Source organism: Corvus hawaiiensis, chromosome 1 (assembly GCF_020740725.1).
Source record: "Corvus hawaiiensis isolate bCorHaw1 chromosome 1, bCorHaw1.pri.cur, whole genome shotgun sequence".
Classification (NCBI taxonomy): domain Eukaryota; kingdom Metazoa; phylum Chordata; class Aves; order Passeriformes; family Corvidae; genus Corvus; species Corvus hawaiiensis.
Genome location: NC_063213.1, coordinates 30412115 through 30426096, shown reverse-complemented (window position 1 = coordinate 30426096; position 13982 = coordinate 30412115). Strand labels below are relative to the sequence as shown.

At 35.7% G+C, this 13982-nt stretch overlaps 1 protein-coding gene across 50 annotated transcripts in view; it reads left to right on the top strand.

The window, feature by feature from the left end:
* The window catches only part of CLASP2 (cytoplasmic linker associated protein 2), a 146168-nt gene extending 132798 nt beyond the window's left edge, over window positions 1–13370 (top strand). For all 50 annotated transcript variants that reach the window (XM_048298077.1, XM_048298059.1, XM_048298041.1 and 47 more), the window contains 7 exons: window positions 359–512; window positions 1235–1463; window positions 5796–5989; window positions 6782–6910; window positions 8585–8791; window positions 9928–10044; window positions 11115–13370. In XM_048298077.1, the coding sequence (XP_048154034.1) occupies window positions 359–512; window positions 1235–1463; window positions 5796–5989; window positions 6782–6910; window positions 8585–8791; window positions 9928–10044; window positions 11115–11201 (1117 nt within the window). In that variant the 3' untranslated portion in view covers window positions 11202–13370. The remainder of the gene's footprint in view (window positions 1–358; window positions 513–1234; window positions 1464–5795; window positions 5990–6781; window positions 6911–8584; window positions 8792–9927; window positions 10045–11114) is intronic.
* Window positions 13371–13982: the final 612 nt, after the last annotated feature.

Sequence of the window (13982 nt, the reverse complement as noted above, 5' to 3'; positions counted from 1 at the left end):
CTTTAGGACTTTTTTCAGAATGAGAGGATGGTGTAAAAATTCCAGCTGTTTCACATTCAGCAGAGTAAAATAGGGCAAAAGAAGTTTGTTTCTTTAGGCAGATGCTGTTACCTAATGTAGCCTTTCCCTTAGCTACTTCCAGTGCTTTCTGTGTCAGTGGTAGTACACTTACTAAGGCATACCATAATACAATTTTGTATTGTGAAGAGACAACTTTGTTAATGTGTTTCAAGAAAAGTAATAATTTTGGTAATATTTCCCGAGTGAGTTTCTGTAGTTGCCTGCTAATGTGATTTAAAAATACAGAATCACAAAATAAATCCATCTGAATTCCTATGTCCTTCTCCATGGCCCACAGTGCATTTGACTATGACACTGAAAACATGAATTCTGAAGATATTTACAGCTCTCTTCGTGGAGTCACTGAAGCCATTCAGAATTTCAGTTTTCGTAGTCAGGAAGATATGAATGAGCCTGTAAAACGAGATGCTAAAAAAGATGATGGCGATTCGGTGAGTTTGTAAGCTCCATACGTGTTGGTATCAGCAAACTAAGCTAGTGTCTGATAGACTACAGATGAGAAAGCATCTACTTCAGGAGGTTTATATTCTTCTTAAATTGGACATTTCTCCTGAATTACTTAAGAACTTTAGAAAAATATGTTCCTAGTCTTGAACTATATGTTGAAAACATAAATGATGATTTTAAGTAGCACTGCCTGTTTGTTTAACATGTTAGCAGTTTAAAAACCAGTGATCTTGCAAAACAGCTGGAGTTAAGTTTTTGAGAAATTTGCACACTAATACATGTTTTTCTGAATGTTTTGTTTTATTTTATTTTATTTTGTACAAAACCTGTGGGCTGTTACGTGCTACATGCAGTATTTAAGAATTCTGTTTCTATGGAACTTTGGCTTTAAGATTTGTTGAACTTGCCACATATATATGTTTAAACATGTTTTTAATTACTTGCATCAGACTTGTAAGATAAAATACAACTGTTCCTGGTTTATGATTTTTTTTGGACAACATACACTTTCCCTTTTATTGTTTTCATTTTTTTTTAAGGAAAGCAAAGTTTAGGGAACTAAGACTTCTTATTTGAAGACTACTTTGAAAATTCTAAGCATTTTGAAATTTGTATGTTTTTGCTACATAAATGAGTTAGTGATGTAGTTAATTGAAAGGTGTAAGAGTGTATTTCACATGCTCATGTGATGTGTCCTCTCCTGCAGATTTGCAGTGCTTCTGGAATAGTAGACATGCGAGCAGGAAGTGGTGTGAGCGATACAGGTCGGACAGCTCTGGATAACAAAACATCATTACTCAACACCATGCCTCCCCACTCCTCACCACGCTCACGAGATTACAACCCATACAATTATTCTGATGGTATCAGTCCATTTAATAAATCTGCTTTGAAAGAAGCCATGTTTGATGATGATGCAGAGCAGTTTCCTGATGGTAAGATTCAGATTATGTTTTGTTCTAGAAGAAAAATGATGAGATTTTCCATCTTTGAGTTCAGCTTCTGAATTTATTATTAGGAGTATACATACCACTTCTTCGAGAGGGTTTTACAAATGCTATATTTTGAATTAGTTTATTTGTTAGTCATCTCTTTTAGTTACATTGTTGGATAACCTGGTATTTGTAGAGACTAAGGGTAAAAATGAAGGAAATGCTGAACTAGGTTGTATACTTCTGGTGGCACATCCTGTATCAGTATTGCCAGTATGAATTTACTTATCAAACTTTTTTATGATAGAAATTTAAAGGGGGAGGGGGGAGAAAAGATTTACAGCAAGGAAGTAAAACTGGATCAAACCAGTTTGGGAATTAGGTGAAAGAGTAAGTATTTTTTTAGTAATATATTTGTATTTGAAGCATGACATTGGCATTTTCTATTGACTAAACATTCTTTTTAAACCAAACAAAACAAACCAGCTTTTTACCAGGAAGGTGGTTCATCTAGCCCGTGTAAATCTAGAAACATGGGTTGCTGTTTTGTAGGTTGACAGAGGTTCTTTATGATATTTTTCAGTGTATCTTTGGGTAAGTTTTTTATATCTGTATGTTGAGAAGATTCCAAAGTACCACTACTATCATTATTTTAATGAATAGTCAGTGGTTCTCATAATCTGATATTCACTGTTGTTCAGCTGTAGATTAAGTTTTTCAGTAAACACTTTTCTTAATAGCAAGGGACAAACTAATCATCTCCCTTCTGCCTGTTTTGCTTTTGTCATCCCACAAAAGATATGTTACAGACACCATTGAAAAACAGTTATTTTTTGACATGGTGTTTTATTCAGCTATTCTGTAAGTTGGCTTTAAGTTTGCATTAAATCAAAACCAAATCCAACTGTGATGCATTCCTCTTCGTTTTTTCTTACGTATCGTGAAGAAGCATATAGTGTAGCTAATTATCTTCTGAAAAAGATTGAGGGGAAAGCAGAGTTTTACAATTCATGTCATGTACTTATTAATAATTGAATAGCTTTGCCATCTACATACAGAGCCAGTTTATGTTTGAGATTCTGTATGAAGGGATCTTTTTTTACATGGGAGGATCCTTCTTCTACCTTCTGACAACTAATTTTTGGATATTGCATTAAACCAGATGCAGTCTGTGCTGTGCCAGCGTGATCCAGTTTTGTAAAAACTCATTACTGACTGGAATGAAGCATCCCTATCCAGTATTAGTTTGTCCTACTTGGAAGAGTAGTGCAATGCATTACTTAGGTCTGCTCTTTAATGGATGTTAATGAAGTACTTGCTTTCATTCCTGTGATGTTCTCCCTTAGTATTCAGTTATATCATGTACATACTGTCATTTGTGTGTAGCTTTTAGAATTTCATCTGGGATTACTTAGAAAAAGTCTGCATGAGAAAAGATACCCTTGGCAAAATACTTTGTGCCTATGGTTCCTCTGTTGGGAGTTGCATGCTTTCCCCATAAAACTGGAAGGGCTCATTGGATGTTAGATTTCAGTTTTCGGAAACTCCGCAGAATTGCTGCTTGTTCATGACACAAAATTATTTTGGTACTGGATTCCCAGCTGTCCTGTCAGGCATTACTGACAGAAAGATGTGGAAATACAAGACTAGATGGGAAAACCTTAGCTGCTCATACAGTCCTGTCAACAGCACTGGGGCATGAACATGTATCCTGCAGATGGTTTGTCTAGCAGCTAAAAATTTTCAGTGGAGGAAATGCCAGAGTGTGCCTCACATGACTCACTTTTGAATATTTTGCCTCTCTTACAGTAAAAAGGTTTTCAGAATAACAGTCTGTATCTTCCAACCACTTGCACTTTGCTTTTTCCCTGAGGGAAATGCACTTTATCTGAAGCATAAGGAAACCTGGCTAAGTCAGTTCCAGACTCCTTAATAGCAGTTCACAGTCTCTGTTTGAAAAATGCTCTTTTGAAAGAAGTGCTCTTTTTCAAAGAAGCTTATTTATTTCAGCTTACTTCCATGGATTGTGCTTTCCAAACACCTTCCTTTTGGCCTGTTACTTTGTATATGGGCTTAAGATTTCTGCTTTTGTGTCTTGCCTTACACTTGGCATGTTTTTTTTTTTTTTTTCCAGACCATTGCTTTGATTTAACAGGATAATTTTCAGTTGTTATCCTGTTCTCCAGAATCTTTGCAATTGCTCCTAAAGTGATGTCATCTACAGATTTTCTAAGTTGGCTCCACATCCCTTAGATAGCACTAACAAATGCATCCAACAGAACCAGGCTCTGCACACATCCAAGCAAGGATATCACTCATATCCTCCAGGATTAATAGAAAGCCATTTATAATCCAGTCACCCTGCACGTGATTCATCAAGTTTTGCACTTGCTTTGTTTGCTTTTTTGGCCGTCATGTTTGCATAGCTTTTATATTAAGATGCTGTGAGTGGCAGTAGGAAAATCTTTCCTAAATTCAGGACATACCTACGTGTTCCCTGTTAACCCCTACACTGTTTATCCTTTCAAAAGGATATTATTTGATTGGTTTAAGAAGAGCTGTTCTTCATCAAATGTTTATATCTCTAATGCATATTTGAATTCATTCAAATGAAGGAGTTGCATCTGCTCCTCTTCATTTGTGTTTTGTTTCCTTTCTGAAAAAGAAATTTTGGGAGTAGGCTTTGAACATGACTTTTTTTATGCTTCTCCATTCTTACCTGGAAAATGTTTGGAAATGAAACACTGGGTATAAGTCATACAAAGGAACGGAAAACTCCAGCTGTAAAAGCCCATCCCTCTTGGTTATCTTCATGTTTTTCAGTTATTTAGTCTACTACTGGAGCTTCATTCCTCCCCTTATTCCTGCATGGACATGGTTACTACCTTCCCCTCTCTTTACCCCTTCCCTCTATACGTTTAAGATGACACCACATTGAAAATACTTTATTTAAATGGATATGAGAAGTTTTGCTAATTAAGTGTCAATATGCATTCCCTGAAATGCATATATGAGGATTTGCTATAGCTGTAATCCTCATAGTTTGGTAGAACAAGTGTAATAGTGCTTGCAGTCAAAGTAATGATCTTGCTTCCATTAAAATGATTGTCCATTGTGCTCATCTGCTTTAAATCATATTTCACCTAATGCGGTTTCAGTCTGCCCTTTAGTCAAACATTAATCATCCATTAATACAGAGGCAGCAGTAGTGTTTGTAGTTTGCTTTCAGGTACTTGTGCTCCTGTTTATTCATGTAAAACAGAATGCAAATAGGAATGTGGGGTTCAAAACCGGCATGATTTTTACAGTAATTTATGTACTCTGTTCTTTGTACAAATGCTTTGTACAGCATTTGTAAGTTATAGTATAAAATACAGTAAAAAAGATGTTCAAGGGCTGTGGTTTCTCGGTGTATGATATAATTAATTTGTTATGGAGGATGCATTTCATGTGTTAGTTAATACATGCAGTCATTTCAGGAAATGCAATGCGTTTGCATTTTATGCCAGAACTTCCTAACTTTTTCCATTAAAAAATGTGTGTTTCTGTTAATTTATCCAGAGGTCTCGGTGCAAAGATGGAAGCTATATGCTTTCCTTCCTTAAAGACTAAGTGGGTCTCAATAATGGAATAAAGGCACTAAGTTGATACTCAGCTTTTCATGAAGACCATTTTTAAGTTTCTTGACTGTTTGCAGATCACTCTGTTTGCAGTCCAGTTTGCAAATAGAGGTTGTGTTACTGTGTTTTTCCATTATCATGGAATCCTCTCTAATCAAAACTAAAATCCAGAGCCATCTCTTAATGAATTGCTTTTGGGAATCTCTATGGGACTAATAGCCCTGGTTTACTCTTTTGTGCTAAGAACCATTGTTGTACTTTTTTTTTCCCCTTGTTTGTTTTAGCAGCCTAGCTATTGTTGTGGAATCATGGCTTACGAAAGTCTGAACAATTCTGTAATACTAACAGAGAAAAGAAAGTTTTTTCATCTTGAGTGGAAGGGTCATATGGGAAAGGTGGCACTTTGTGTATAGATCAGATTTAAAAGGATGCTTAGTGGGTACTGCAAGCCTAAAAACTCCTGCAGTAGACTGGCCTGCTGGGGGTTTTTTGCAATAATCGTTGTAAGGGTTTTGGGGGGATTGTAAGCTTGCTCAGCAATGTTGGCTGCACTGAAAAGGTAGTAGCCCAACTGCAATTTTTGCAGGCTGATGTGGGGAAAAAAAAAAAAGCATACTCAAAAGCAAGCAAGTCATACTAGAAAATATCCTTCAGCTGTATAACAGGCACTAATATTTATTTGCAGTAACTGTGTTTGTGCATTACTTTATGACAGAGCCTCCCATGGACCATTCTGATCTGGTTGCAGAGCTACTGAAAGAGTTATCAAACCATAATGAGAGAGTTGAAGAAAGAAAGGCTGCACTGTATGAGCTCATGAAGTTAACTCAGGAAGAGTCTTTCGGTGTTTGGGATGAGCACTTCAAAACAATACTACTTCTGCTGCTTGAAACGCTTGGAGATAAAGAGGTAAATTCAGATTAATCCAGTTAAGAATGTTAACAAAGCCCATGGCTTACTTTCAGTACCTTTGACATTTGTATGAGGTGTAGAAAGGGCACAAATTCCAGTTAGTGGTGGAAAAACAAAAAAACTATGGAATTACAAAAATGTCATGAAGTCTGATTGCTGTGGTGGTAAAAAGGGTATCAGTGATACTTAATGTCTCCAGGATTCCTATTTATGGATTCTGACACAGTAGATTGAATGAAACATTTTTTCACTGAGATTCAAAGCTTATCTGTTTATAGCCCCTGAAGGAATCTAGAATATCAAAACATCATGTGTGGCAGTGGATTTAAAAATTTATTTCTAAAATACAGTAATGCTCATTGTGAAGAGACTGAGTTCTGTGTAATAATTCTCTACAAAGGCCATGTTTTTGAAATTACTAAGGATCAAAAAGACACTAGTACTTGAGTTTGATTTTTAAAACAATTGTAAAAAAAAAAGTAAAAAATGTATTTGCATGATGGTTTTATCAGCGCTTGTGTTTGCAACTTAGCTTCTAGGTGGCATAGATAAGTAAAATTACTTTAGCAGTGTTTATGATACGTCACCTGAATTTTCTGCAGAAAGAGAGATTGAAGATTTTTTTTCCCTACCTTTATTTGTTAACACTAGATTCAGACTGTATATGTGTGCAGAGCACAATCTGATATTTTTTCCATTATTAAAGACTTTTCCAGCAGCTGAACAAATGTTAAAGCATATGTCTGTTTAAAGATGCATAACTCATTTATTTTAATATTGAATCTTTAGCATGCAATTAGAGCTTTGGCCCTGAAAGTTCTAAGAGAAATTCTAAGAAACCAGCCAGCAAGGTTTAAGAATTATGCAGAGCTCACAATCATGAAGACATTAGAAGCACATAAGGATCCTCATAAGGAGGTCAGTAATCAGTTATTTTATTTGCTTACAGTTACGACAGATTATTACAAAATGAAAGAGCTGTCCAGAAAATGTGAAATTATTCAGGTCTTATTGAGGAAGTAATTCATTTCATAACAGGCACATTATTGTATGCTAATAACAATTATGTTATTAGTTTACATGGGTATGGAAGAAAAAACACCCTGCAGTTCTGAAAGCTCTTGAATGGTTAATATCATTCCTAATAACGATGGTCTTTGGGTGCCATCCCAGAGGACAGTGTAACCAACAGTGTGTCACCTTAGCTCTTCAAAGAATAACTGAAAGGAGCTTTTTTCTTGTTTGACATCTTAACCTGAATATAGGTGTCCTGGAGATCTAAAAGAAGCTTTGGATTTAAGTGAGGTTTGTGGTTGAGAGATGAGCCTAAACATGACACGGAATTGTCAACTCTTTCTACTCTGCTCCATTTGAGAGCATGGCTTTGAGTGGTGTTAAGGGAAAATGTGCAGGATTATGTCAGTGGGGGGAGGTGCTCGTGCCAGGAATAGTGAGGGGGTTCAGGAGAAGGGTAAAGGTAATCTTGCTCAGGTTTATTTGTGATGGCTGCATACACAGTAAAGGATAATGCATGTAAATGTAGGAAACACAGCTACAGTAACCAACCCAGTATTCAACTTCTGACATCAGTGCCACTGATGCTGTGGAAAGGATCCATGTTTATTACTAAATGAGTACATCTTCCCCATGCAAGGGCACTTTGTGGAATTTACTGTGGAGTTTCAGGCTTTGAAGTTGACTTTGATTCCTCCCATCCCATGAGTTTATCACTCATTTGATACTCATTTCTCTTCTCCTTGCATTCTCTGGATTTGTTTCATACACTGTATTTATTTACAGTGTCATTTCCCCATTGTTCCTTCTCTGTTCCTGTGCTTTTTTCTCTCTCATGGTTTCATGTGTTAGGAGTGAGAGAGTAAAGGGGACAAGGATGGAGAGAAAGTTCTGGAGGTTTTTGTACATCAGTGGTGTACAACCGCTCATTCTGCACAGTGGTTTCTCCTGTTAAATGGCAGATGCCACCACAGCACTAATGTGAATATCAGATGTTAGTTTTCTCTGTGGTGCCCTTGTGTTTTGAGCTTCTGTACCTGTTGACATCCTACCTAATTATTCTTGTTCTGTGCATTCTTCAAGCTTAAAGTACTCCCTTGTAATAGTTTCTTTCGAAATTATAGGGGAAGAAAAAGATTGGTTTCTACAATTATCAATCTAGGCATGTCATTAAACACACTTTTGAAATGAATGTGGAAACATGTTTTGTCAGTGATCACTAACTTAACAAGCAATAACCAATGACAACACAAGAAATTAAGGTTTACGAAGGTGGTGATACTTCAATATATAGTTGGAGGGTATTGCAGAGTAAAGAAATTGTGTAAAAAAACAAGCAGGTTTGAAAAACTGCTACGTGTATTGCCAAGGGCATAGTAGCCACAGGATATTGGGAAGAGTTGTGTTTTTAAGAAATAATGTCCAACAGTTGGAATCAATGGACTCTTTACATATTCCTATAATACTGCAGAGCTCTTGATAGGAAATTTTTATGCTCAAGACCATTCCTGCCAGAAAACAGACCACAGAGTAACAGTCTCATATAAATCACTTTTCTGTGTCTTTTTCTTTCAATAGGTGGTGAGATCTGCTGAAGAAGCTGCTTCCATGCTGGCCACTTCCATTAGCCCAGATCAGTGCATCAAAGTTCTCTGTCCAATTATCCAAACTGCAGACTACCCCATTAATCTGGCTGCAATCAAAATGCAGACAAAAGTTATAGAAAGAGTATCTAAAGAAACCCTCACTCAGCTTTTACCAGAGATTGTGCCAGGTCTAATACAGGTAAGGAGAGAAGAAAGAAGAAAATAGGGGGGGAAAAGACCAAACAGACTAATAAAAAGAAACCATATACAGACGAGTTGCAAAGACTTTTTAAAAATAGTACCACTTGGTTCTCATGAAGGATTTCACTTGTCTGATAGTTGATGGCTGCCTTGACCCAAAATAGTTTGGACAGTAGGAATCATCTCTTTGATTAGCAGGGAGCTAAATTATAACTCAGAGGAAATCTCAGTAGGATATAAAGTACTGGTTATAGTTAAGCTTGGTATATACTTTTAGTTTTAAGATTGTTTTTTATTGTTTGTACCTTTTTCCAGGTTACATAATTTGGTGTGAAATTGTCCATGTTTTATTTGTGTATAATTGTAGGGTTTTATCAATTGGGGCTTTTGGGAGGCAAGAGGAAAGAAGCAGTTTTAGAAAGTTGAATAAAATTAGAAGGGTATCAGAGGTTTCTCTTCCTTTGTCTTTAAAACTGAATTTTTTGCCACCTTATAAAGAGCCAAAATATATTAATTTCCTTCTGGTGGATAAAGACTCTTTGGAGTTGGCAGCTGCATTCTGCAGATTTCTGTGTTTAATGGGTGTGATCCAGTCACACATCTGCGGGAAAATAGAGGCAGAGGAGGGTCCGTCTGAGAAGGGAGTGTGAGTGAGACAGCTGGGCATGGGGTGATGGAAAAATGGCAAAAGAAACAAAAATTATTAAAGAATGAGATGGGGCTTAACAAAAGAATCTTAAATTGTTAAGAGAGTTCTTTCAGAGTCAGGAAGCTTTAAATTGTGAGTGGTCTTCTGCTTTAAGTAAACACCTGTATAATCTGGAACAGTTCTCTTATGTGCTCGCCTATTGTGTGGCAGCAGCTGTTTTCCGTGTAACTTATGAACAGGATTGTGTGGGTTTTAAATTCAGCCTGGAAAATGATTATCAGTGGTGATTAATAAGCAGCCCGCTTTTTAACTGCATGCTCTGTATTTGCATGTTTGTTTTTTTGTTGGAATGCTTCGTTGGGCTACACTGGCATTAATTTACCATAGACTCCAATGTATTTATTATAGTAAATAAGTAAATAGTTTTCTGAGGCTTTTAATCATTAACTGATAAGGTATTAATGTTAATTTTATTGCTTTTCTAGGGTTATGATAATTCAGAGAGCAGCGTTCGTAAGGCATGTGTTTTCTGCCTTGTAGCCGTTCATGCAGTAATTGGTGATGAACTAAAACCGCATCTCAGTCAACTCACTGGCAGTAAAGTAAGTAAAAGATACCATTTGAAGAAATCTTGGCTCATGATTGGCATCTATGCATTTGAAATTATTTCGGTTGCCATTGCCTGAAAGTTTCAATGAAGTGTATATTTGAAAGAGAATATCAGTTGTATTAATACAACTTCACCGTAAAATATTCAAAACTGAGAGTCCACAGATCTTTATTTATGCAAGTGTACAAACTTTAGCATTAAGATAATTACTAAACTATGTTTCTTACTGCTTTTTAATGCATTCAGTTCCTTGTATGCTCGTAGTAGTGATAATGGCTGTATTCAGCAGGCTTTTCCTATCAGTGTTTCTTGTCTTGTTTTCTTGCAAGTTCTGATTGAAAAACAAGGAACATGGTATGTCCATGCTACATGCAGCAGTTTCATTTATTCTTCCTCCTTGTTATTTTGCTTTGACCAGTCTTTTCAGTACCTGTAATTTGAAATAATAAGAACCAGTCTGTGGTCCTTTTTCTTCCAGGATGTTTATGACTTCATTGACACCTTTTCATGCACTTTTTGTATGTAAACAGCTATATGTTAATTGTGAATCTCTTTTTCTTTTGGAGTGAAACAGGCCAATTAATTCTGTGTGTCTGAATAAGGCAGTTCTGTCTTTAAAATAGTCTCTGGCAGTGATTGTACTTAGAGTGACTCTAGACAATACTGGAAGCTTTAGCAAATACCAGCATCAGCAACTCTGACTTAAACCTCAGCTTAAACCTCAGCAGTAACCTAAAAGAAAAAAAACCCAAAACCACTACCATATTTAGAAAAGCATTATAATTGGAGGAAAATATTCCATCTATCTTAATCTAGCTACCTTATATCATACTCTTCTTTACATCCTTAGAGAAGCTTGAGCAGTTTCCTTATGAAAAATTGTACTTGTGTTTGATGTTTTCATTGGGCATGTATGTTCCTTTTGAATCAACTGTGTAAAGTACAGTTTTGCTTTTGGGGAAAAGAAAAAGGATTAATGTCTGTCTTGTTGTATTCTTCCTGTAGTCAGTCTGTACAGTTTGCAAATACTAAACAGAACTAATTTCTGTCTTAAATTTGCAGATGAAATTATTGAACCTTTACATCAAACGTGCACAAACAGGCTCTGGAGCAGGGGATACAGCAGCAGATATGTCTGGACAAAGCTAATGAAGCTGAGAAGAGTTAACCAGGTCTCCTAAAGCAAGGGCAAGGCCCTCTTCAGTGAAAGGAAAATCCTTACATACAACTTCTGGAACCTTTTTCTTGTTGTTTTTTTTTTTTTTCCCCTCCTTTCTTTTATTTTTTGTTGGGGTTTTTTTTGTTTGTTTGTTTGGGGTTTTGCTTTTTTTCCTTTAACCAATGGCTATCCTCAGCCTGCATGAGACTGTTGCAATAGAATTATTCCAAATCTAAGGAAAAACAGTATTAACATCAGTTGATCAAAGCAGAATAAAATTTTTAAATAATCTTATCCATCAGTTACCCTGTTCATAATCCTCTGTGTCTTCCCTTTAACTTTTGCCAGTGTTACTGTATTAAAAAAAAAGATTTTTTTAATGCTAATTAAAAAGGTATGCTTTAAGCTTCAGAAGTTAAAATATAAATTCTGTTGCTTTTCTTCAGCTGCAGATAACATTACTTTTTTATTGCTATTTTGTTTGAGTATCATGTCCTTCGCTAGAAACAAGAAGTGATGTGAAACAAGGCTGAACTAGTCTGAACTGCAGTGAGACTCGTTCACTGTGTTGGTGGTTCATCATCTTATTTACAGCTTGTTTGGGATATTCTGGAGATTGAGAAATATGCCTATAAAAAGAAAGCTGGATTGATCCAGTTCTGTTACAGTGATATTGTTCATTGGTTGTATGTTTGTTGCATAAATAAGAATTTAGTGTGCGCAGTAGAGGACTGGTACAACCAGTACCTCTTAATGTGGAAGACAGCCCTGCCAGGGCAGCACTGCCGACCTGGTGATAGAGTGGCAGCCTGCTGGTGAGCAGCAGAGTTCATGGTCACTTGATGGACGTGAACCATCCTTGTCACCTTTCGTTCTTCAAGCAGGATGCTTCAGAATGGAGTGCTCTGCCCAAGCATGCTCAGTATGTATTTATCTTTATCACTAGAATGTTTCCTCTCAACCTAATTGCTGGAACAAGTAGTCTTGTATTGTAACTCACATGGGATCTTACGACAACAGTGCAGAAAACTATTTATTCCTTACCTTCCGAAAAGCACCAAGATTTTCTGCATTGAATTTAAATGGGGGGAGGGGGGAATAGTCACAAATGCTACGGATCTCGCCACCTTTTAATTTAAAGAAAAATATATATTTTGGATGAGTAGGAAAAGCTGCACCAAATTATTTGCATGGTTTTCTTGAATAGCATCCTCAAGACCCATCTGGATTAAGGTGTGGAAATGTTTCAAGGGTTTGTTTTTCCATTTTTGAAAAAGAGTTAGTATATTGTGAATAATGGTTATTTGTATTTATGAAGTTGATAATGGAAAGAGAACAAAGATAAGTAAATGTGTCCCTAAATGTTGTCTTTTTTTTTTTTTTTTTTCTTTTTTTTTCTTTTTTTTTTAATATAAGCAGCAAGCTAATTGAGAAATGGGATGAAACAGTGCCCTTCCCAGGAATAGTGGAACTCTTTTTCCTGACTTTTTTTTTTCCCTTTGACTGTGATGTTGTCTAGTTGTAGGAAGTATAGCCTGATAAGAGAGAAAATAGTGGTGCCAAGGATGATGATCTATGCTAGGCTAAAATTCTCTCTACCTCTTCAGGGTGACTAATTTTTGACTGAGCTGCTGCATATGGCACCCAGTAGAAGAACTATCTGCAGAAAAATCTTTATTTTTTTTCCAAATTATCACTTAATGTGTATTCAAAACTCTATTCTTCAACATTGCAGCCAAATATCATAAGAAACTACTTACACACTTTACCTGCTAGGAACCCTGAAAAAAAAGCCAGAGTGAAAAATTAAGTCAGATGCTTGTAGTTAACATGAAATGTTGCTTTTACTTTAGTTTGAAGTGAATGCGATAGAAAGAGCTAAGATGTGGTTATTAAAGAAGCAATGCCATTGCAGAGATTTATTTGGAGGAAAAGTTGTAGAAATATATGTAAAGACTTAAACCCAAGACTGTCATAACTCGTTGCTAGCCCTTTTTAGCAGCTACATCAAGAAAATAGTATCTCCTCCTTCTTTCCTTTGTTACGTGTAACATCCTTGTTGTTTTCTACTGTTTAATTACATTGTGTATTTATAGTTCTATGCTTACCATTGTGCATATACTGGCAATAAAATGTACATAACATTACTTAAAAGATCAGCAATGTATACATTCTGGTTTTTCTGTTTTATTTGATCACATGATATAAGAAAAATTATAAATGTGATTCATACAACATTGGTTAAAAAAATTATCTTAATCTTCATGTTTTCTGTGTCCAAATGATGTTTCTTTATATAGTCTTGTTACTAAATCTGACTTGGCATTTGAGAACATGCTGTGAATATAGGTATGCTAGACAAATTTTTAAAAAATTGAATAGACTATGAACACGGTTTCCTTCATCTGGGCAGATTTCTTGTTATTATTTCATTTATTTGTACATTATACATCATTTGCATTTTATTTTTTTAATATCTAAAATTATTTTTCAGTCTACAGTCTTGTAGTTTTTACATTTTAATTATACAAAAGGTCACTTTAAAATATTGCACGAATTCTAAGCTTAATAGCCCTGTATGTTATTCCTGCATTTTGTATAGGTAATATTTATTTTGAGAGAATCATTGCAAGATGACTGTTACTTGTCATCTTTTTGAAGAGGCTATTTCATACTGAAAATATAAGTTATTGAAACATACAGTATATATTCTGGATGAAACCTAGTTTTTTTACATGTAAACAGAAACTATGTTTTTTATCCCCTATATG